This window comes from Polyergus mexicanus, unplaced genomic scaffold (genome assembly GCF_030449975.1).
Source record: "Polyergus mexicanus isolate NDT 795.1 unplaced genomic scaffold, iyPolMexi1.0 SCAF_25, whole genome shotgun sequence".
NCBI classification, from domain to species: domain Eukaryota; kingdom Metazoa; phylum Arthropoda; class Insecta; order Hymenoptera; family Formicidae; genus Polyergus; species Polyergus mexicanus.
Genome location: NW_027223345.1, coordinates 1,893,550 through 1,919,205, shown reverse-complemented (window position 1 = coordinate 1,919,205; position 25,656 = coordinate 1,893,550). Strand labels below are relative to the sequence as shown.

The following is a 25,656-nucleotide window of genomic DNA, read 5'->3' as shown; positions in this document are numbered from 1 at the left end:
ATTGAGGATGTAAGTTTTTCTGCGCACAAAGCTGAGATCGCTATGTACGCAAGTTTTGTTCGTTCGGAACGTCTTAGTTACGTGTCAGTAAGTGAGTTTAGTCGAAAATTCTTGCACGACATTAAGGAAATTGAGGATATACGTTTTCTGCGCACAAAGCTGAGATCGCTATGTACGCAAGTTTTGTTCGTTCGTAACGTCTTAGTTACGTGTCAGTAAGTGAGTTTAGTCGAAAATTCTTGCACGACATTAAGGAAATTGAGGATATACGTTTTTCTGCGCACAAAGCTGTGATCGCTATGTACGCAAATTTTGTTCGTTCGGAACGTCTTAGTTACGTGTCAGTAAGTGAGATTTGTCTAAAATACTTGTGTAACATCAAGGAAATTTAGAAGAACCGCTTCACGGCTTACATTGTTAAAATCGCTATGTACGCAAGTTTTGTTCGTTCGGAACGTCTTAGTTACGTGTCAGTAAGTGAGTTTAGTCGAAAATTCTTGCACGACATTAAGGAAATTGAGGATATACGTTTTTCTGCGCACAAAGCTGAGATCGCTATGTACGCAAGTTTTGTTCGTTCGGAACGTCTTAGTTACGTGTCAGTAAGAGAGTTTAGTCGTAAATTCTTGCACGACATTAAGGAAATTGAGGATATACGTTTTTCTGCGCACAAAGCTGAGATCGCTATGTACGCAAGTTTTGTTCGTTCGAAACGTCTTAGTTACGTGTCAGTAAGTGAGATTTGTCTAAAATTCTTGTGCAACATCAAGGAAATTGAGAAGAACCGCTTCACGGCATACATTGTTAAAATCGCTATGTAAGCAAGTTTTGGTCGTCCGGAACGTCTTAGTTACGTGTAAGTAAGTGACATTTGCCTAAAATTCTTGTGCAATATCAACGAAATTGAGAAGAACCGCTTCACGGCATACATTGTTAAAATCGCTATGTAAGCAAGTTTTGGTCGTCCGGAACGTCTTAGTTACGTGTCAGTAAGTGAGATTTGTCCAAAATTCTTGTGCAACATCAAGGAAATTGAGAAGAACCGCTTCACGGCTTACATTGTTAAAATCGCTATGTACGCAAGTTTTGTTCGTTCGGAACGTCTTAGTTACGTGTCAGTAAGTGAGTTTAGTCGAAAATTCTTGCACGACATTAAGGAAATTGAGGATATACGTTTTTCTGCGCACAAAGCTGAGATCGCTATGTACGCAAGTTTTGTTCGTTCGGAACGTCTTAGTTACGTGTCAGTAAGTGAGATTTGTCTAAAATCCTTGTGCAACATCAAGGAAATTGAGAAGAACCGCTTCACGGCATACATTGTTAAAATCGCTATGTACGCAAGTTTTGTTCGTTCGGAACGTCTTAGTTACGTGTCAGTAAGTGAGATTTGTCTAAAATTCTTGTGTAACATCAAGGAAATTGAGGAGAACCGTTTCACGGCTTACATTGTTAAAATCGCTATGTACGCAAGTTTTGTTCGTTCGAAACGTCTTAGTTACGTGTCAGTAAGTGAGTTTAGTCAAAAATTCTTGCACGACATTAAGGAAATTGAGGATATACGTTTTTCTGCGCACAAAGCTGAGATCGCTATGTACGCAAGTTTTGTTCGTTCGGAACGTCTTAGTTACGTGTCAGTAAGTGAGTTTAGTCGAAAATTCTGGCACGACATTAAGGAAATTGAGGATATAAGTTTTTCTGCGCACAATGCTGAGATCGCTATGTACGCAAGTTTTGTTTGTTCGAAACGTCTTAGTTACGTGTCAGTAAGTGAGATTTGTCTAAAATTCTTGTGCAACATCAAGGAAATTGAGAAGAACCGCTTCACGGCTTACATTGTTAAAATCGATATGTACGCTAGTTTTGTTCGTTCGGAACGTCTTAGTTACGTGTCAGTAAGTGAGTTTAGTCGAAAATTCTTGCACGACATTAAGGAAATTGAGGATATACGTTTATCTGCGCACAAAGCTGAGATCGCTATGTACGCAAGTTTTGTTCGTTCGAAACGTCTTAGTTACGTGTCAGTAAGTGAGATTTGTCTAAAATTCTTGTGCAACACCAAGGAAATTAAGAAGAACCGCTTCACGGCTTACATTGTTAAAATCCCTATGTACGCTAGTTTTGTTCGTTCGGAACGTCTTAGTTACGTGTCAGTAAGTGAGTTTAGTCGAAAATTCTTGTACAACATTAAGGAAATTGAGGAAATACGTTTTTCTGAGCACAAAGCTGAGATCGTTATGTACGCAAGTTTTGTTCGTTCGAAACGTATTAGTTACGTGTCAGTAAGTGAGTTTAGTCGAAAATTCTTGCTCGACATTAAGGAAACTGAGGATATACGTTTTTCTGCGCACAAAGCTGAGATCGCTATGTACGCAAGTTTTGTTCGTTCGGAACGTCTTAGTTACGTGTCAGTAAGTGAGATTTGTCCAAAATTCTTGTGTAACATAAAGGAAATTGAGAAGATCCGCTTCACGGCTTACATTGTTAAAATCGCTATGTACGCAAGTTTTGTTCGTTCGGAACGTCTTAGTTACGTGTCAGTAAGTGAGTTTTGTCGAAAATTCTTGCACGACATTAAGGAAATTGAGGATATACGTTTTGCTGCGCACAAAGCTAAGATCGCTATGTACGCAAATTTTGTTTGTTCGGAACGTCTTAGTTACGTGTCAGTAAGTGAGATTTGTCTAAAATCCTTGTGCAACATCAAGGAAATTGAGAAGAACCGCTTCACGGCATACATTGTTAAAATCGCTATGTACGCAAGTTTTGTTCGTTCGGAACGTCTTAGTTACGTGTCAGTAAGTGAGATTTGTCTAAAATTCTTGTGTAACATCAAGGAAATTGAGGAGAACCGTTTCACGGCTTACATTGTTAAAATCGCTATGTACGCAAGTTTTGTTCGTTCGAAACGTCTTAGTTACGTGTCAGTAAGTGAGTTTAGTCAAAAATTCTTGCACGACATTAAGGAAATTGAGGATATACGTTTTTCTGCGCACAAAGCTGAGATCGCTATGTACGCAAGTTTTGTTCGTTCGGAACGTCTTAGTTACGTGTCAGTAAGTGAGTTTAGTCGAAAATTCTGGCACGACATTAAGGAAATTGAGGATATACGTTTTTCTGCGCACAAAGCTGAGATCGCTATGTACGCAAGTTTTGTTCGTTCGGAACGTCTTAGTTACGTGTCAGTAAGTGAGATTTGTCTAAAATTCTTGTGTAACATAAAGGAAATTGAGAAGAACCGCTTCACGGCTTACATTGTTAAAATCGCTATATACGTAAGTTTTGTTCGTTCGGAACGTCTTAGTTACGTGTCAGTAAGTGAGTTTAGTCGAAAATTCTTGCATGACATTAAGGAAATTGAGGATATACGTTTTTCTGCGCACAAAGCTAAGATCGCTATGTACGCAAATTTTGTTCGTTCGGAACGTCTTAGTTACGTGTCAGTAAGTGAGATTTGTCTAAAATTTTTGTGCAACATCAAGGAAATTGAGAAGAACCGCTTCACGGCATACATTGTTAAAATCGCTATGTACGCAAGTTTTGTTCGTTCGGAACGTATTAGTTACGTGTCAGTAAGTGAGTTTAGTCGAAAATTCTGGCACGACATTAAGGGAACTGAGGATATAAGTTTTTCTGCGCACAAAGCTGAGATCGCTATGTATGCAAGTTTTGTTCGTTCGGAACGTCTTAGTTACGTGTCAGTAAGTGAGTTTAGTCGAAAATTCTGGCACGACATTAAGGGAACTGAGGATATAAGTTTTTCTGCGCACAAAGCTGAGATCGCTATGTACGCAAGTTTTGTTCGTTCGAAACGTTTTAGTTACATGTCAGTAAGTGAGATTTGTCTAAAATTCTTGTGCAACATCAAGGAAATTGAGAAGAACCGCTTCACGGCTTACATTGTTAAAATCGCTATGTACGCTAGTTTTGTTCGTTCGGAACGTCTTAGTTACGTGTCAGTAAGTGAGTTTAGTCGAAAATTCTTGTACAACATTAAGGAAATTGAGGAAATACGTTTTTCTGAGCACAAAGCTGAGATCGTTATGTACGTAAGTTTTGTTCGTTCGGAACGTCTTAGTTACGTGTCAGTAAGTGAGTTTAGTCGAAAATTCTTGCACGACATTAAGGAAAATGAGGATATACGTTTTTTTGCGCACAAAGCTAAGATCGCTATGTACGCAAATTTTGTTCGTTCGGAACGTCTTAGTTACGTGTCAGTAAGTGAGATTTGTCTAAAATTTTTGTGCAACATCAAGGAAATTGAGAAGAACCTCTTCACGGCATACATTGTTAAAATCGCTATGTACGGAAGTTTTGTTCGTTCGGAACGTCTTAGTTACGTGTCAGTAAGTGAGTTTAGTCGAAAATTCTGGCACGACATTAAGGGAACTGAGGATATAAGTTTTTCTGCGCACAAAGCTGAGATCGCTATGTATGCAAGTTTTGTTCGTTCGGAACGTCTTAGTTACGTGTCAGTAAGTGAGTTTAGTCGAAAATTCTTGCTCGACATTAAGGAAATTGATGATATACGTTTTTCTGCGCACAAAGGCGAGATCGCTATGTACGCAAATTTTGTTCGTTCGGAACGTCTTAGTTACGTGTCAGTAAGTGAGATTTGTCTAAAATACTTGTGTAACATCAAGGAAATTGAGAAGAACCGCTTCACGGCTTACATTGTTAAAATCGCTATGTACGCAAGTTTTGTTCGTTCGGAACGTCTTAGTTACGTGTCAGTAAGTGAGTTTAGTCGAAAATTCTTGCACGACATTAAGGAAATTGAGGATATACGTTTTTCTGCGCACAAAGCTGAGATCGCTATGTACGCAAGTTTTGTTCGTTCGGAACGTCTTAGTTACGTGTCAGTAAGAGAGTTTAGTCGTAAATTCTTGCACGACATTAAGGAAATTGAGGATATACGTTTTTCTGCGCACAAAGCTGAGATCGCTATGTACGCAAGTTTTGTTCGTTCGAAACGTCTTAGTTACGTGTCAGTAAGTGAGATTTGTCTAAAATTCTTGTGCAACATCAAGGAAATTGAGAAGAACCGCTTCACGGCATATATTGTTAAAATCGCTATGTAAGCAAGTTTTGGTCGTCCGGAACGTCTTAGTTACGTGTAAGTAAGTGACATTTGCCTAAAATTCTTGTGCAATATCAACGAAATTGAGAAGAACCGCTTCACGGCATACATTGTTAAAATCGCTATGTAAGCAAGTTTTGGTCGTCCGGAACGTCTTAGTTACGTGTCAGTAAGTGAGATTTGTCTAAAATTCTTGTGCAACATCAAGGAAATTGAGAAGAACCGCTTCACGGTTTACATTGTTAAAATCGCTATGTACGCAAGTTTTGTTCGTTCGGAACGTCTTAGTTACGTGTCAGTAAGTGAGTTTAGTCGAAAATTCTTGCACGACATTAAGGAAATTGAGGATATACGTTTTTCTGCGCACAAAGCTGAGATCGCTATGTACGCAAGTTTTGTTCGTTCGGAACGTCTTAGTTACGTGTCAGTAAGTGAGATTTGTCTAAAATCCTTGTGCAACATCAAGGAAATTGAGAAGAACCGCTTCACGGCATACATTGTTAAAATCGCTATGTACGCAAGTTTTGTTCGTTCGAAACGTCTTAGTTACGTGTCAGTAAGTGAGTTTAGTCAAAAATTCTTGCGCGACATTAAGGAAATTGAGGATATACGTTTTTCTGCGCACAAAGCTGAGATCGCTATGTACGCAAGTTTTGTTCGTTCGGAACGTCTTAGTTACGTGTCAGTAAGTGAGTTTAGTCGAAAATTCTGGCACGACATTAAGGAAATTGAGGATATAAGTTTTTCTGCGCACAATGCTGAGATCGCTATGTACGCAAGTTTTGTTTGTTCGAAACGTCTTAGTTACGTGTCAGTAAGTGAGATTTGTCTAAAATTCTTGTGCAACATCAAGGAAATTGAGAAGAACCGCTTCACGGCTTACATTGTTAAAATCGATATGTACGCTAGTTTTGTTTGTTCGGAACGTCTTAGTTACGTGTCAGTAAGTGAGTTTAGTCGAAAATTCTTGCACGACATTAAGGAAATTGAGGATATACGTTTATCTGCGCACAAAGCTGAGATCGCTATGTACGCAAGTTTTGTTCGTTCGAAACGTCTTAGTTACGTGTCAGTAAGTGAGATTTGTCTAAAATTCTTGTGCAACACCAAGGAAATTAAGAAGAACCGCTTCACGGCTTACATTGTTAAAATCCCTATGTACGCTAGTTTTGTTCGTTCGGAACGTCTTAGTTACGTGTCAGTAAGTGAGTTTAGTCGAAAATTCTTGTACAACATTAAGGAAATTGAGGAAATACGTTTTTCTGAGCACAAAGCTGAGATCGTTATGTACGCAAGTTTTGTTCGTTCGAAACGTATTAGTTACGTGTCAGTAAGTGAGTTTAGTCGAAAATTCTTGCTCGACATTAAGGAAACTGAGGATATACGTTTTTCTGCGCACAAAGCTGAGATCGCTATGTACGCAAGTTTTGTTCGTTCGGAACGTCTTAGTTACGTGTCAGTAAGTGAGATTTGTCCAAAATTCTTGTGTAACATAAAGGAAATTGAGAAGATCCGCTTCACGGCTTACATTGTTAAAATCGCTATGTACGCAAGTTTTGTTCGTTCGGAACGTCTTAGTTACGTGTCAGTAAGTGAGTTTTGTCGAAAATTCTTGCACGACATTAAGGAAATTGAGGATATACGTTTTGCTGCGCACAAAGCTAAGATCGCTATGTACGCAAATTTTGTTTGTTCGGAACGTCTTAGTTACGTGTCAGTAAGTGAGATTTGTCTAAAATTCTTGTGTAACATAAAGGAAATTGAGAAGAACCGCTTCACGGCATACATTGTTAAAATCGCTATGTAAGCAAGTTTTGGTCGTCCGGAACGTCTTAGTTACGTGTCAGTAAGTGAGTTTAGTCGAAAATTCTTGCACGACATTAAGGAAATTGAGGATATACGTTTTTCTGCGCACAAAGCTGAGATCGCTATGTACGCAAGTTTTGTTCGTTCGGAACGTCTTAGTTACGTGTCAGTAAGTGAGATTTGTCTAAAATTCTTGTGTAACATAAAGGAAATTGAGAAGAACCGCTTCACGGCTTACATTGTTAAAATCGCTATGTACGTAAGTTTTGTTCGTTCGGAACGTCTTAGTTACGTGTCAGTAAGTGAGTTTAGTCGAAAATTCTTGCACGACATTAAGGAAATTGAGGATATACGTTTTTCTGCGCACAAAGCTAAGATCGCTATGTACGCAAATTTTGTTCGTTCGGAACGTCTTAGTTACGTGTCAGTAAGTGAGATTTGTCTAAAATTTTTGTGCAACATCAAGGAAATTGAGAAGAACCGCTTCACGGCTTACATTGTTAAAATCGCTATGTACGCAAGTTTTGTTCGTTCGGAACGTCTTAGTTACGTGTCAGTAAGTGAGTTTAGTCGAAAATTCTGGCACGACATTAAGGAAATTGAGGATATAAGTTTTTCTGCGCACAAAGCTGAGATCGCTATGTACGCAAGTTTTGTTCGTTCGAAACGTCTTAGTTACGTGTCAGTAAGTGAGATTTGTCTAAAATTCTTGTGCAACATCAAGGAAATTGAGAAGAACCGCTTCACGGCTTACATTGTTAAAATCGCTATGTACGCTAGTTTTGTTTTTTCGGAACGTCTTAGTTACGTGTCAGTAAGTGAGTTTAGTCGAAAACTCTTGCACGACATTAAGGAAATTGAGGATATACGTTTTTCTGCGCACAAAGCTGAGATCGCTATGTACGCAAGTTTTGTTCATTCGAAAAGTATTAGTTACGTGTCAGTAAGTGAGTTTAGTCGAAAATTTTTGCTCGACATTAAGGAAATTGAGGATATAAGTTTTTCTGCGCACAAAGCTGCGATCGCTATGTACGCAAGTTTTGTTCGTTCGGAACGTCTTAGTTACGTGTCAGTAAGTGAGTTTAGTCGAAAATTCTGGCACGACATTAAGGAAATTGAGGATATAAGTTTTTCTGCGCACAAAGCTGAGATCGCTATGTACGCAAGTTTTGTTCGTTCGAAACGTCTTAGTTACGTGTCAGTAAGTGAGATTTGTCTAAAATTCTTGTGCAACATCAAGGAAATTGAGAAGAACCGCTTCACGGCTTACATTGTTAAAATCGCTATGTACGCTAGTTTTGTTCGTTCGGAACGTCTTAGTTACGTGTCAGTAAGTGAGTTTAGTCGAAAATTCTGGCACGACATTAAGGAAATTGAGGATATACGTTTTTCTGCGCACAAAGCTGAGTTCGCTATGTACGCAAGTTTTGTTCGTTCGGAACGTCTTAGTTACGTGTCAGTAAGTGAGTTTAGTCGAAAATTCTGGCACGACATTAAGGAAATTGAGGATATACGTTTTTCGGCGCACAAAGCTGAGATCGCTATGTACGCAAGTTTTGTTCGTTCGGAATGTCTTAGTTACGTGTCAGTAAATGAGTTTAGTCGAAAATTCTTGCACGACATTAAGGAAATTGAGGATATAAGTTTTTCTGCGCACAAAGCTGAGATCGCTATGTACGCAAGTTTTGTTCGTTCGAAACGTCTTTGTTACGTGTCAGTAAGTGAGATTTGTCTAAAATTCTTGTGCAACATCAAGGAAATTGAGAAGAACCGCTTCACGGCTTACATTTTTAAAATCGCTATGTACGCTAGTTTTGTTCGTTCGGAACGTCTTAGTTACGTGTCAGTAAGTGAGTTTAGTCGAAAATTCTTGCACGACATTAAGGAAATTGAGGATATACGTTTTTCTGCGCACAAAGCTGAGATCGCTATGTACGCAAGTTTTGTTCGTTCGAAAAGTATTAGTTACGTGTCAGTAAGTGAGTTTAGTCGAAAATTCTTGCTCGACATTAAGGAAATTGAAGATATAAGTTTTTCTGCGCACAAAGCTGAGATCGCTATGTACGCAAGTTTTGTTCGTTCGAAACGTCTTAGTTACGTGTCAGTAAGTGAGATTTGTCTAAAATTCTTGTGCAACATCAAGGAAATTGAGAAGAACCGCTTCACGGCTTACATTGTTAAAATCGCTATGTACGCAAGTTTTGTTCGTTCGGAACGTCTTAGTTACGTGTCAGTAAGTGAGTTTAGTCGAAAATTCTTGCACGACATTAAGGAAATTGAGGATATACGTTTTTCTCCGCACAAAGCTGAGATCGCTATGTACGCAAGTTTTGTTCGTTCGGAACGTCTTAGTTACGTGTCAGTAAGAGAGTTTAGTCGTAAATTCTTGCACGACATTAAGGAAATTGAGGATATACGTTTTTCTGCGCACAAAGCTGAGATCGCTATGTACGCAAGTTTTGTTCGTTCGAAACGTCTTAGTTACGTGTCAGTAAGTGAGATTTGTCTAAAATTCTTGTGCAACATCAAGGAAATTGAGAAGAACCGCTTCACGGCATACATTGTTAAAATCGCTATGTAAGCAAGTTTTGGTCGTCCGGAACGTCTTAGTTACGTGTAAGTAAGTGACATTTGCCTAAAATTCTTGTGCAATATCAACGAAATTGAGAAGAACCGCTTCACGGCATACATTGTTAAAATCGCTATGTAAGCAAGTTTTGGTCGTCCGGAACGTCTTAGTTACGTGTCAGTAAGTGAGATTTGTCTAAAATTCTTGTGCAACATCAAGGAATTTGAGAAGAACCGCTTCACGGCCTACATTGTTAAAATCGCTATGTACGCAAGTTTTGTTCGTTCGGAACGTCTTAGTTACGTGTCAGTAAGTGAGTTTAGTCGAAAATTCTTGCACGACATTAAGGAAATTGAGGATATACGTTTTTCTGCGCACAAAGCTGAGATCGCTATGTACGCAAGTTTTGTTCGTTCGGAACGTCTTAGTTACGTGTCAGTAAGAGAGTTTAGTCGTAAATTCTTGCACGACATTAAGGAAATTGAGGATATACGTTTTTCTGCGCACAAAGCTGAGATCGCTATGTACGCAAGTTTTGTTCGTTCGAAACGTCTTAGTTACGTGTCAGTAAGTGAGATTTGTCTAAAATTCTTGTGCAACATCAAGGAAATTGAGAAGAACCGCTTCACGGCATACATTGTTAAAATCGCTATGTAAGCAAGTTTTGGTCGTCCGGAACGTCTTAGTTACGTGTAAGTAAGTGACATTTGCCTAAAATTCTTGTGCAATATCAACGAAATTGAGAAGAACCGCTTCACGGCATACATTGTTAAAATCGCTATGTAAGCAAGTTTTGGTCGTCCGGAACGTCTTAGTTACGTGTCAGTAAGTGAGATTTGTCTAAAATTCTTGTGCAACATCAAGGAAATTGAGAAGTACCGCTTCACGGCATACATTGTTAAAATCGCTATGTACGCAAGTCATGTTCGTTCGGAACGTCTTAGTTACGTGTCTGTAAGTGAGTTTAGTCGAAAATTCTTGCACGACATTAAGGAAATTGAAGATATACGTTTTCTGCGCACAAAGCTGAGATCGCTATGTACGCAAGTTTTGTTCGTTCGAAACGTCTTAGTTACGTGTCAGTAAGTAAGATTTGTCTAAAATTCTTGTGTAACATCAAGGAAATTGAGAAGAACCGCCTCACGGCTTACATTGTTAAAATCGCTATGTACGCAAGTTTTGTTCGTTCGGAACGTCTTAGTTACGTGTCAGTAAGTGAGTTTAGTCGAAAATTCTTGCACGACATTAAGGAAATTGAGGATATACGTTTTTCTGCGCACAAAGCTGAGATCGCTATGTACGCAAGTTTTGTTCGTTCGGAACGTCTTAGTTACGTGTCAGTAAGAGAGTTTAGTCGTAAATTCTTGCACGACATTAAGGAAATTGAGGATATACGTTTTTCTGCGCACAAAGCTGAGATCGTTATGTACGCAAGTTTTATTCGTTCGAAACGTATTAGTTACGTGTCAGTAGGTGAGTTTAGTCGAAAATTCTTGCTCGACATTAAGGAAATTGATGATATACGTTTTTCTGCGCACAAAGCTGAGATCGCTATGTACGCAAATTTTGTTCGTTCGGAACGTCTTAGTTACGTGTCAGTAAGTGAGATTTGTCTAAAATACTTGTGTAACATCAAGGAAATTGAGAAGAACCGCTTCACGGCTTACATTGTTAAAATCGCTATGTACGTAAGTTTTGTTCGTTCGGAACGTCTTAGTTACGTGTCAGTAAGTGAGTTTAGTCGAAAATTCTTGCACGACATTAAGGAAATTCAGGATATACGTTTTTCTGCGCACAAAGCTAAGATCGCTATGTACGCAAATTTTGTTCGTTCGGAACGTCTTAGTTACGTGTCAGTAAGTGAGATTTGTCTAAAATTTTTGTGCAACATCAAGGAAATTGAGAAGAACCGCTTCACGGCATACATTGTTAAAATCGCTATGTACGCAAGTTTTGTTCGTTCGGAACGTCTTAGTTACGTGTCAGTAAGTGAGTTTAGTCGAAAATTCTGGCACGACATTAAGGGAACTGAGGATATGGTTTTCTGCGCACAAAGCTGAGATCGCTATGTATGCAAGTTTTGTTCGTTCGGAACGTCTTAGTTACGTGTCAGTAAGTGAGATTTGTCTAAAATTTTTGTGCAACATCAAGGAAATTGAGAAGAACCGCTTCACGGCATACATTGTTAAAATCGCTATGTACGGAAGTTTTGTTCGTTCGGAACGTCTTAGTTACGTGTCAGTAAGTGAGTTTAGTCGAAAATTCTGGCACGACATTAAGGGAACTGAGGATATAAGTTTTTCTGCGCACAAAGCTGAGATCGCTATGTATGCAAGTTTTGTTCGTTCGGAACGTCTTAGTTACGTGTCAGTAAGTGAGTTTAGTCGAAAATTCTGGCACGACATTAAGGGAACTGAGGATATAAGTTTTTCTGCGCACAAAGCTGAGATCGCTATGTATGCAAGTTTTGTTCGTTCGAAACGTCTTAGTTACGTGTCAGTAAGTGAGATTTGTCTAAAATTCTTGTGCAACATCAAGGAAATTGAGAAGAACCGCTTCACGGCTTACATTGTTAAAATCGCTATGTACGCAAGTTTTGTTCGTTTGGAACTTCTTAGTTACGTGTCAGTAAGTGAGTTTAGTCGAAAATTCTTGCACGACATTAAGGAAATTGAGGATATACGTTTTTCTGCGCACAAAGTTGAGATCGCTATGTACGCAAGTTTTGTTCGTTCGGAACGTCTTAGTTACGTGTCAGTAAGTGAGTTTAGTCGAAAATTCTTGCACGACATTAAGGAAATTGAGGATATACGTTTTTCTGCGCACAAAGCTGAGATCGCTATGTACGCAAGTTTTGTTCGTTCGGAACGTCTTAGTTACGTGTCAGTAAGTGAGATTTGTCTAAAATTCTTGTGTAACATAAAGGAAATTGAGAAGAACCGCTTCACGGCTTACATTGTTAAAATCGCTATGTACGTAAGTTTTGTTCGTTCGGAACGTCTTAGTTACGTGTCAGTAAGTGAGTTTAGTCGAAAATTCTTGCATGACATTAAGGAAATTGAGGATATACGTTTTTCTGCGCACAAAGCTAAGATCGCTATGTACGCAAATTTTGTTCGTTCGGAACGTCTTAGTTACGTGTCAGTAAGTGAGATTTGTCTAAAATTTTTGTGCAACATCAAGGAAATTGAGAAGAACCGCTTCACGGCATACATTGTTAAAATCGCTATGTACGCAAGTTTTGTTCGTTCGGAACGTCTTAGTTACGTGTCAGTAAGTGAGTTTAGTCGAAAATTCTGGCACGACATTAAGGGAACTGAGGATATAAGTTTTTCTGCGCACAAAGCTGAGATCGCTATGTATGCAAGTTTTGTTCGTTCGGAACGTCTTAGTTACGTGTCAGTAAGTGAGTTTAGTCGAAAATTCTGGCACGACATTAAGGGAACTGAGGATATAAGTTTTTCTGCGCACAAAGCTGAGATCGCTATGTACGCAAGTTTTGTTCGTTCGAAACGTTTTAGTTACATGTCAGTAAGTGAGATTTGTCTAAAATTCTTGTGCAACATCAAGGAAATTGAGAAGAACCGCTTCACGGCTTACATTGTTAAAATCGCTATGTACGCTAGTTTTGTTCGTTCGGAACGTCTTAGTTACGTGTCAGTAAGTGAGTTTAGTCGAAAATTCTTGTACAACATTAAGGAAATTGAGGAAATACGTTTTTCTGAGCACAAAGCTGAGATCGTTATGTACGTAAGTTTTGTTCGTTCGGAACGTCTTAGTTACGTGTCAGTAAGTGAGTTTAGTCGAAAATTCTTGCACGACATTAAGGAAATTGAGGATATACGTTTTTCTGCGCACAAAGCTAAGATCGCTATGTACGCAAATTTTGTTCGTTCGGAACGTCTTAGTTACGTGTCAGTAAGTGAGATTTGTCTAAAATTTTTGTGCAACATCAAGGAAATTGAGAAGAACCGCTTCACGGCATACATTGTTAAAATCGCTATGTACGCAAGTTTTGTTCGTTCGGAACGTCTTAGTTACGTGTCAGTAAGTGAGTTTAGTCGAAAATTCTGGCACGACATTAAGGGATCTGAGGATATAAGTTTTTCTGCGCACAAAGCTGAGATCGCTATGTATGCAAGTTTTGTTCGTTCGGAACGTCTTAGTTACGTGTCAGTAAGTGAGATTTGTCTAAAATTTTTGTGCAACATCAAGGAAATTGAGAAGAACCTCTTCACGGCATACATTGTTAAAATCGCTATGTACGGAAGTTTTGTTCGTTCGGAACGTCTTAGTTACGTGTCAGTAAGTGAGTTTAGTCGAAAATTCTGGCACGACATTAAGGGAACTGAGGATATAAGTTTTTCTGCGCACAAAGCTGAGATCGCTATGTATGCAAGTTTTGTTCGTTCGGAACGTCTTAGTTACGTGTCAGTAAGTGAGTTTAGTCGAAAATTCTTGCTCGACATTAAGGAAATTGATGATATACGTTTTTCTGCGCACAAAGGCGAGATCGCTATGTACGCAAATTTTGTTCGTTCGGAACGTCTTAGTTACGTGTCAGTAAGTGAGATTTGTCTAAAATACTTGTGTAACATCAAGGAAATTGAGAAGAACCGCTTCACGGCTTACATTGTTAAAATCGCTATGTACGCAAGTTTTGTTCGTTCGGAACGTCTTAGTTACGTGTCAGTAAGTGAGTTTAGTCGAAAATTCTTGCACGACATTAAGGAAATTGAGGATATACGTTTTTCTGCGCACAAAGCTGAGATCGCTATGTACGCAAGTTTTGTTCGTTCGGAACGTCTTAGTTACGTGTCAGTAAGAGAGTTTAGTCGTAAATTCTTGCACGACATTAAGGAAATTGAGGATATACGTTTTTCTGCGCACAAAGCTGAGATCGCTATGTACGCAAGTTTTGTTCGTTCGAAACGTCTTAGTTACGTGTCAGTAAGTGAGATTTGTCTAAAATTCTTGTGCAACATCAAGGAAATTGAGAAGAACCGCTTCACGGCATACATTGTTAAAATCGCTATGTAAGCAAGTTTTGGTCGTCCGGAACGTCTTAGTTACGTGTCAGTAAGTGAGATTTGTCTAAAATTCTTGTGCAACATCAAGGAAATTGAGAAGAACCGCTTCACGGCTTACATTGTTAAAATCGCTATGTACGCAAGTTTTGTTCGTTCGGAACGTCTTAGTTACGTGTCAGTAAGTGAGTTTAGTCGAAAATTCTTGCACGACATTAAGGAAATTGAGGATATACGTTTTTCTGCGCACAAAGCTGAGATCGCTATGTACGCAAGTTTTGTTCGTTCGGAACGTCTTAGTTACGTGTCAGTAAGAGAGTTTAGTCGTAAATTCTTGCACGACATTAAGGAAATTGAGGATATACGTTTTTCTGCGCACAAAGCTGAGATCGCTATGTACGCAAGTTTTGTTCGTTCGAAACGTCTTAGTTACGTGTCAGTAAGTGAGATTTGTCTAAAATTCTTGTGCAACATCAAGGAAATTGAGAAGAACCGCTTCACGGCATACATTGTTAAAATCGCTATGTAAGCAAGTTTTGGTCGTCCGGAACGTCTTAGTTACGTGTAAGTAAGTGACATTTGCCTAAAATTCTTGTGCAATATCAACGAAATTGAGAAGAACCGCTTCACGGCATACATTGTTAAAATCGCTATGTAAGCAAGTTTTGGTCGTCCGGAACGTCTTAGTTACGTGTCAGTAAGTGAGATTTGTCTAAAATTCTTGTGCAACATCAAGGAAATTGAGAAGTACCGCTTCACGGCATACATTGTTAAAATCGCTATGTACGCAAGTCATGTTCGTTCGGAACGTCTTAGTTACGTGTCTGTAAGTGAGTTTAGTCGAAAATTCTTGCACGACATTAAGGAAATTGAGGATATACGTTTTCTGCGCACAAAGCTGAGATCGCTATGTACGCAAGTTTTGTTCGTTCGAAACGTCTTAGTTACGTGTCAGTAAGTAAGATTTGTCTAAAATTCTTGTGTAACATCAAGGAAATTGAGAAGAACCGCTTCACGGCTTACATTGTTAAAATCGCTATGTACGCAAGTTTTGTTCGTTCGGAACGTCTTAGTTACGTGTCAGTAAGTGAGTTTAGTCGAAAATTCTTGCACGACATTAAGGAAATTGAGGATATACGTTTTTCTGCGCACAAAGCTGAGATCGCTATGTACGCAAGTTTTGTTCGTTCGGAACGTCTTAGTTACGTGTCAGTAAGAGAGTTTAGTCGTAAATTCTTGCACGACATTAAGGAAATTGAGGATATACGTTTTTCTGCGCACAAAGCTGAGATCGCTATGTACGCAAGTTTTGTTCGTTCGAAACGTCTTAGTTACGTGTCAGTAAGTGAGATTTGTCTAAAATTCTTGTGCAACATCAAGGAAATTGAGAAGAACCGCTTCACGGCATACATTGTTAAAATCGCTATGTAAGCAAGTTTTGGTCGTCCGGAACGTCTTAGTTACGTGTCAGTAAGTGACATTTGCCTAAAATTCTTGTTCAATATCAACGAAATTGAGAAGAACCGCACACGGCATACATTGTTAAAATCGCTATGTACGCAAGTTTTGTTCGTTCGGAACGTCTTATTTACGTGTCAGTAAGTGAGTTTAGTCGAAAATTCTTGCACGACATTAAGGGAATTGAGGATATACTTTTTTCTGCGAACAAAGCTGAGATCGCTATGTACGCAAGTTTTGTTCGTTCGGAACGTCTTAGTTACGTGTCAGTAAGTGAGTTTAGTCGAAAATTCTTGCACGACATTAAGGAAATTAAGGATATAAGTTTTTCTGCGCACAAAGCTGTGATCGCTATGTACGCAAGTTTTGTTCGTTCGGAACGTCTTAGTTACGTGTCAGTAAGTGAGATTTGTCTAAAATTCTTGTGTAACATCAAGGAAATTGAGAAGAACCGCTTCACGGCTTACATTGTTAAAATCGCTATGTACGCAAGTTTTGTTCGTTCGGAACGTCTTAGTTACGTGTCAGTAAGTGAGTTTAGTCGAAAATTCTTGCACGACATTAAGGAAATTGAGGATATACGTTTTTCTGCGAACAAAGCTGAGATCGCTATGTACGCAAGTTTTGTTCGTTCGAAACGTCTTAGTTACGTGTCAGTAAGTGAGATTTGTCTAAAATTCTTGTGCAACATCAAGGAAATTGAGAAGAACCGCTTCACGGCATACATTGTTAAAATCGCTATGTAAGCAAGTTTTGGTCGTCCGGAACGTCTTAGTTACGTGTAAGTAAGTGACATTTGCCTAAAATTCTTGTGCAATATCAACGAAATTGAGAAGAACCGCTTCACGGCATACATTGTTAAAATCGCTATGTAAGCAAGTTTTGGTCGTCCGGAACGTCTTAGTTACGTGTCAGTAAGTGAGATTTGTCTAAAATTCTTGTGCAACATCAAGGAAATTGAGAAGAACCGCTTCACGGCTTACATTGTTAAAATCGCTATGTACGCAAGTTTTGTTCGTTCGGAACGTCTTAGTTACGTGTCAGTAAGTGAGTTTAGTCGAAAATTCTTGCACGACATTAAGCAAATTGAGGATATACGTTTTTCTGCGCACAAAGCTGAGATCGCTATGTACGCAAGTTTTGTTCGTTCGGAACGTCTTAGTTACGTGTCAGTAAGTGAGTTTAGTCGAAAATTCTTGCACGACATAATGGAAATTGAGGATATACGTTTTTCTGCGCACAAAGCTGAGATCGCTATGTACGCAAGTTTTGTTCGTTCGAAACGTCTTAGTTACGTGTCAGTAAGTGAGATTTGTCTAAAATTCTTGTGCAACATCAAGGAAATTGAGAAGAACCGCTTCACGGCATACATTGTTCAAATCGCTATGTAAGCAAGTTTTGGTCGTCCGGAACGTCTCAGTTACGTGTCAGTAAGTGACATTTGCCTAAAATTCTTGTGCAATATCAACGAAATTGAGAAGAACCGCTTCACGGCATACATTGTTAAAATCGCTATGTAAGCAAGTTTTGGTCGTCCGGAACGTCTTAGTTACGTGTCAGTAAGTGAGATTTGTCTAAAATTCTTGTGCAACATCAAGGAAATTGAGAAGAACCGCTTCACGGCATACATTGTTAAAATCGCTATGTAAGCAAGTTTTGGTCGTCCGGAACGTCTTAGTTACGTGTCAGTAAGTGACATTTGCCTAAAATTCTTGTGCAATATCAACGAAATTGAGAAGAACCGCTTCACGGCATACATTGTTAAAATCGCTATGTACGCTAGTTTTGTTCGTTCGGAACGTCTTAGTTACGTGTCAGTAAGTGAGTTTAGTCGAAAATTCTTGCACGACATTAAAGAAATTGTGGATATACGTTTTTCTGCGCACAAAGCTGAGATCGCTATGTACGCAAGTTTTGTTCGTTCGAAAAGTATTAGTTTCGTGTCAGTAAGTGAGTTTAGTCGAAAATTCTTGCTCGACATTAAGGAAATTGAGGATATACGTTTTTCTGCGAACAAAGCTGAGATCGCTATGTACGCAAGTTTTGTTCGTTCGGAACGTCTTAGTTACGTGTCAGTAAGTGAGATTGGTCTAAAATTCTTGTGTAACATCAAGGAAATTGAGAAGAACCGCTTCACGGCATACATTGTTAAAATCGCTATATACGCAAGTTTTGGTCGTTCGGAACGTCTTGTTTACGTGTCAGTAAGTGAGATTTGTCTAAAATTCTTGTGCAACATCAAGGAAATTGAGAAGAACCGCTTCACGGCATACATTGTTCAAATCGCTATGTAAGCAAGTTTTGGTCGTCCGGAACGTCTCAGTTACGTGTCAGTAAGTGACATTTGCCTAAAATTCTTGTGCAATATCAACGAAATTGAGAAGAACCGCTTCACGGCATACATTGTTAATATCGCTATGTACGCAAGTTTTGTTCGTTCGGAACGACTTAGTTACGTGTCAGTAAGTGAGTTTAGTCGAAAATTCTGGCACGACATTAAGGAAATTGAGGATATAAGTTTTTCTGCGCACAAAGCTGAGATCGCTATGTACGCAAGTCTTGTTCGTTCGAAACGTCTTAGTTACGTGTCAGTAAGTGAGATTTGTCTAAAATTCTTGTGCAACATCAAGGAAATTGAGAAGAACCGCTTCACGGCTTACATTGTTAAAATCGCTATGTACGCTAGTTTTGTTCGTTCGGAACGTCTTAGTTACGTGTCAGTAAGTGAGATTAGTCGAAAATTCTTGCACGACATTAAGGAAATTGAGGATATACGTTTTTCAGCGCACAAAGCTGAGATCGCTATGTACGCAAGTTTTGTTCGTTCGAAACGTCTTAGTTACGTGTCAGTAAGTAGGATTTGTCTAAAATTCTTGTGCAACATCAAGGAAATTGAGAAGAACCGCTTCACGGCTTACATTGTTATAATCGCTATGTACGCAAGTTTTGGTCGTTCGGAACGTCTTAGTTACGTGTCAGTAAGTGAGATTTGTCTAAAATTCTTGTGCAACATCAAGGAAATTGAGAAGAACCGGTTCACGGTTTAAATTGTTAAAATCGCTATGTACGCAAGTTTTGTTCGTTCGGAACGTCTTAGTTACGTGTCAGTATGTGAGTTTAGTCGAAAATTCTTGCACGACATTAAGGAAATTGAGGATATACGTTTTTCTGCGCACAAAGCTGATATCGCTATGTACGCAAGTTTTGTTCGTTCGGAACGTCTTAGTTACGTGTCAGTAAGTGAGTTTAGTCGAAAATTCTTGCACGACATTAAGGAAATTGAGGATATACGTTTTTCTGCGCACAAAGCTGAGATCGCTATGTACGCAAGTTTTGTTCGTTCGAAACGTCTTAGTTACGTGTCAGTAAGTGAGATTTGTCTAAAATTCTTGTGCAACATCAAGGAAATTGAGAAGAACCGCTTCACGGCATACATTGTTAAAATCGCTATGTACGCAAGTTTTGGTCGTTCGGAACGTCTTAGTTACGTGTCAGTAAGTGAGTTTAGTCGAAAATTCTTGCACGACATTAAGGAAATTGAGGATATACGTTTTTCTGCGCACAAAGCTGTGATCGCTATGTACGCAAGTTTTGTTCGTTCGAAACGTCTTAGTTACGTGTCAGTAAGTGAGATTTGTCTAAAATTCTTGTGCAACATCAAGGAAATTGAGAAGAACCGCTTCACGGCATACATTGTTAAAATCGCTATGTACGCAAGTTTTGGTCGTTCGGAACGTCTTGTTTACGTGTCAGTAAGTGAGATTTGTCTAAAATTCTTGTGCAACATCAAGGAAATTGATAAGAACCGCTTCACGGCATACATTGTTAAAATCGCTATGTACGCAAGTTTTGTTCGTTTGGAACGTCTTAGTTACGTGTCAGTAAGTGAGTTTAGTCGAAAATTCTTGCACGACATTAAGGAAATTGAGGATATACGCTTTTCTGCGCACAAAGCTGAGATCGCTATGTACGCAAGTTTTGTTCGTTCGGAACGTCTTAGTTACGTGTCAGTAAGTGAGATTTGTCTAAAATTCTTGTGCAACATCAAGGAAATTGAGAAGAACCGTTTCACGGCATACATTGTTAAAATCGCTATGTACGCAAGTTTTCTTTGTTCGGAAAGTCTTAGTTACGTGTCAGTAAGTGAGTTTAGTCGAAAATTCTTGCACGACATTAAGGAAATTGAGGATATACGTTTTTCTGCGCACAAAGCTGAGATCGCTATGTACGCAAGTTTTGTTCGTTCGGAACGTCTTAGTTACGTGTCAGTAAGTGAGATTTGTCAAAAATTCTTGTGCAACATCAAGGAAATTGAGAAGAACCGTTTCACGGCATACATTGTTAAAATCGCTATGTATGCAAGTTTTGTTCGTTCGGAACGTCTTAGTTACGTGACAGTAAGTGAGTTTAGTCGAAAATTCTTGCATGACATTAAGGAAATTGAGGATATACGTTTTTCTGAGCACAAAGCTGAGATCGCTATGTACGCAAGTTTTATTCGTTCGGAACGTCTTAGTTACGTGTCAGTAAGAGAGTTTAGTCGAAAATTCTTGCACGACATTAAGGAAATTGAGGATATACGTTTTTCTGCGCACAAAGCTGAGATCGCTATGTACGCAAGTTTTGATCGTTCGGAACGTCTTAGTTACGTGTCAGTAAGTGAGATTTGTCTAAAATTCTTGTGCAACATCAAGGAAATTGAGAAGAACCGTTTCACGGCATACATTGTTAAAATCGCTATGTACGCAAGTTTTGTTCGTTCGGAACGTCTTAGTTACGTGTCAGTAAGTGAGTTTAGTCGAAAATTCTTGCACGACATTAAGGAAATTGAGGATATACGTTTTTCTGCGCACAAAGATGAGATCGCTATGTGCGCAAGTTTTGTTCGTTCGAAACGTCTTAGTTACGTGTCAGTAAGTGAGATTTGTCTAAAATCCTTGTGCAACATCAAGGAAATTGAGAAGAACCGTTTCACGGCATGCATTGTTAAAATCGCTATGTACGCAAGTTTTGTTCGTTCGGAACGTCTTAGTTACGTGTCAGTAAGTGAGTTTAGTCGTAAATTCTTGCACGACATTAAGGAAATTGAGGATATAAGTTTTCTGCGCACAAAGCTGAGATCGCTATGTACGCAAGTTTTGTTCGTTCGGAACGTCTTAGTTACGTGTCAGTAAGTGAGATTTGTGTAAAATTCTTGTGCAACATCAAGTAAATTGAGAAGAACCGCTTCACGGCATACATTGTTAAAATCGTTATGTACGCAAGTTTTGTTCGTTCGGAACGTCTTAGTTACGAGTCAGTAAGTGAGTTTAATCGAAAATTCTTGCACGACATTAAGGAAATTAAGGATATACGTTTTTCTGCGCACAAAGCTGAGATCGCTATGTACGCAAGTTTTGTTCGTTCGAAACGTCTTAGTTACGTGTCAGTAAGTGAGGTTTGTCTAAAATCCTTGTGCAACAACAAGGAAATTGAGAAGAACCGTTTCACGGCATGCATTGTTAAAATCGCTATGTACGCAAGTTTTGTTCGTTCGGAACGTCTTAGTTACGTGTCAGTAAGTGAGTTTAGTTGAAAATTCTTGCACGACATTAAGGAAATTGAGGATATACGTTTTTCTGCGCTCAAAGCTGAGATCGCTATGTACGCAAGTTTTGTTTGTTCAGAACGTCTTAGTTACGTGTCAGTAAGAGAGTTTAGTCGAAAATTCTTGCACGACATTAAGGAAATTGAGGATATACGTTTTTCTGCGCACAAAGCTGAGATCGCTATGTACGCAAGTTTTGTTCGTTCGGAACGTCTTAGTTACGTGTCAGTAAGTGAGATTTGTCTAAAATTCTTGTGCAACATCAAGGAAATTGAGAAGAACCGTTTCACGGCATACATTGTTAAAATCGCTATGTACGCAAGTTTTGTTCGTTCGGAACGTCTTAGTTACGAGTCAGTAAGTGAGTTTAGTCGAAAATTATTGCACGACATTAAGGAAATTGAGGATATACGTTTTTCTGCGCACAAAGCTGAGATCGCTATGTACGCAAGTTTTGTTCGTTCGAAACGTCTTAGTTACGTGTCAGTAAGTGAGATTTGTCTAAAATCCTTGTGCAACATCAAGGAAATTGAGAAGAACCGTTTCACGGCATGCATTGTTAAAATCGCTATGTACGCAAGTTTTGTTCGTTCGGAACGTCTTAGTTACGTGTCAGTAAGTGAGTTTAGTCGAAAATTCTTGCACGACATTAAGGAAATTGATGATATACGTTTTTCTGCGCACAAAGCTGAGATCGCTATGTACGCAAGTTTTGTTCGTTCGGATCGTCTTAGTTATGTGTCAGTAAGTGAGTTTAGTCGAAAATTCTTGCACGACATTTGTTACGTCCCGCCGAATTCCGGCTGCGAGACGGGGGTTGCAGAGCTCGGAATTTTTCCTCGGGACACGCTCGCGAATTTCGGGTCGAATGAACCGCGTGGTTCTCCCCGGGGATACCTGCGATCAAGGTTATTCGCGATGGATACGCAGATAGGGAGTGGAACTTAACGAAGATGGTGCATTTTACTTTAATATTAAACAAAACAGAGGAAGCATTCAGAAAACTAAGCTATTCGCGGAGAACAGGATGAGTCAAAGAAAAAGTGAAATCGAGACGCAGGCAAAAAAAGGACGAGTCGTAAAAGTGAAACTCGGGATGCGTCAGGAAAGAGAAACTCAGTATTAGACAAAGAGTGAGTCATAAAAGTGAAACTCGAAGGGCGCGTCATAAAACAAAACCTAACCATCAGATAAGAAGTTTCGTCCGAAAACTCTGGGAAAGACGCGCGTTTCGAAATATTCTAGATTATTCTTAATGTGTTTAACTATATTATATTATGGCAGAACTCAATGTTGTAAGACGCGTGTATGGTAAGTGAATTACTCGCAAGGAATTAGCGCGTTTAACGAAACGGATTTGGTAATAATTGCCCGGGGTTCGGGGGGGCTAGAGGTCGCATAAGTATAATTTTCTTACCTTGTGACGAATGGTCGAGATGTTAATCGAACGGTCCGGGATACCTTGCTTGGTTCACCGATATCCGGCCTTCCTGGGATCCTTGTCGTCGACGTCGCTGGGTGGAGTCCTTGGGCGCTCAACTTCGATTGGAATCAGCTTGGCTGGCCATTTGATGCAAGTTATGCACTCGGCGCGTCGCGAGATCTCTAAGGTAGCGGTATGATGATTCGCGAATAATTGTTCGTATTCAGGATCGTAGCGCGGTGTTACACCAATGTATTGCGATAGCCCGAGATCTACGGGTTCTAAGATCAACTCGCGAAGTAGTTTACGCGCGCGCTTCTTCACTCCTCCACGTCTGGTCTTTGGCATTTGTTAATTTATTTAATTAATCACTGATCACTGGCTCTAATAAAGAAGGCGTGTGCTTTCCAGAGGACACGGCGTGCGATGGACCGCACGGCTGTATCTTGTGTTTGGACTGATTGCAATAACAGCGTGCGGCGGTCCGCACTGCTGGTACTGTATATCAGGTGTAAGCGTGTATATGTGTGTATAATTGAGTAGAGCCAGGCGAAAATGTATTTCGACAACTGTAGATTTTTAACAGGATATTGTTAACAGAAAGGTTAACCAGACGGATGAGAGCAGAGAAAAAATCTTGAAATGCGTATCGTTTACTTACGATGCGGAAGGCTTAAAGCAAGAGTTGGATAAGGTGCGTTAATGAAGAGTCGACGTAATTCTCATACAGCACAATATATTCATTCAACTTATACACTGTTGCATTAACTCGACTTAAATTTAGAGTTATTAGTAAACTTAGATTAAACACTAGAGATAGAATTTAGAAATTGAATTTAAAGTTATTATTTAAATTTAGGTTAAACGCTAGAGTTAGGATTTAGAAATTGAATTTAAAGTTAGAGTTAGAATTCGAACTTAGAATTGAATTGAGTCACGATCGCGGGAGAGGCTCTCCTAAGAGAGCTGTTAACGGTTCGAAGTGGCGGAGTAGACTGACTAAGTTGGAGCGCGCACTGGGCTCCTCCGTTTCGGCGGCTCGGCCGCTGCCGAGAGTAGGGATGCGTAGTAGTGGGAATTTCCTTAGAGCTAACGAAGCGCCACGCCTCGGCGCTCGGAGGGATCGAGTGTCATGGCGTGTCTTTGGTGCGCTATTTAAGTTGCGCTTATTGGACTTAGATTATTTAAGAGGAGAAAAAAAAATAGAAATTCAAAAGGTTGAAATTTTGACAGGACGTGACACCTCCCCCCTCGGAAAAGAATGTTGGACGTTATTGTTCCAACATTCTCCAGAGCGCTTAAACTAATGCTTGTAGTACGCTTACATCATTTTCTTAAAGTTACGTTAACGATTGATCATGCGATTTTTATTAACCTAGAGTTCTCGGTGGGTATATAGATATTTGTTCAATTCGCCATAGTCTTTCAGTGGGGTGTTTGGTGAGTTTTGAGGGTCCTCGCGTGTACTTTCTCTAGGCACTTTTTCACTATTCTCAGGGAGGGCAAGGGGCGTTGATTCTGCAATAGGGGTCTCCGGGTCCGCTTGTTCCCTGGGTGCTGGCTGTCCGCGGGATCTCATCTGCAGGAGAAGGTGGGTGATTGAGCTCCAGACTGCTCCCAGCAGGTGAAGACTCCAGCCATAGACAGAGTGAAGAGCGTAGCCTCTTATAATAGAGTCGATTACAAGCTTAGCGAGTCTCACTAGTAGGATTATGGCGAGCACTCCTGCGCTTGCTGATCCGAACGTGATGAATCCCTGCCACAGTCGTGTTCCGGCGTTTTCCGCTATCTTTTCTAATGACTTCTCGTCCATGAGATTATACAATGACACGCTCCCATGGGGGATTGTGTGTCCCATAGCTCCCTGCGCGATGGTGTCTAACATCGCGGGTTTTTCTACTGGGAACATTATGTGATTCCTCAAGCGGTCCAAGTCTTCTGTGGAGTAAATTCCGCTGGTCGCGAGATTTGATGGGCTCACGTACTTCCACCGGGGCTTAGTTAATGGCTGGATGGTTGGTGGTGGTAAGGCCTCGATAGGTCTCGGCGTGATTCGAAACCATGTGTCCTCGACTCTGTACATGGTCGGCAACAACTCGCTGCATTCTCTTGTAGTTCCTGTCTTCATTAGTATCCTCGATCTTGGCGATAAGAAATATGACGTATTACCATGCGAGACGGGTAATTCGTTATAACATCCCTCGGTCTGTCGAATTTTGCACAGGATGGGAACGCACTTGATGATATGAATTACCTCGCCGGCGGTGATTGCCATGTAGCCTGGTGATTTCATCAAACGGAATGCCATCTCATCGGGGGCGATGCTGGAAAGTGAGAGTGCGTTTTCCAGAATTTGTCTCTCCAGGGCGCATTTTTGGCCCATGATGTCCCGGTACAGCTGCGTCAATTGAGTCTTCAGGTGCTTTTCCACGTATATGAACTTGGAGTTCACATATGAGAAGATATCGAGGTTGTCGATGGCGATTCTTGATTGGGATTTGAACGTTCTTCCCGGTTGCGTCTCGAGGATGGATAGCTTCGGATGTTCTGTCTGAATTAACTTATAGCCGCAGAGGTTCGTATCCGAAGTCTTGGCTAGAGCGAACGTAGTTTCCTTTGTTGTGACCGTGTAGATGACGGGGGACTCTTTCTGTGCCTCCTTGGGGGTGAGCCGGTAGGCGATGCCTTGGTATAGTACGTCATAGCGTC

At 40.0% G+C, this 25,656-nt stretch overlaps 1 protein-coding gene across 1 annotated transcript; it reads right to left on the bottom strand.

Moving 5' to 3' along the window:
• Window positions 1–24,322: 24,322 nt before the first annotated feature.
• LOC138943050 (uncharacterized) lies at window positions 24,323–25,418 on the bottom strand. The gene has a single exon (XM_070313569.1). The coding sequence runs from the start codon at window positions 25,328–25,330 to the stop codon at window positions 24,323–24,325; it is 1,008 nt and encodes a 335-aa protein (XP_070169670.1). The 5' UTR covers window positions 25,331–25,418.
• Window positions 25,419–25,656: the final 238 nt, after the last annotated feature.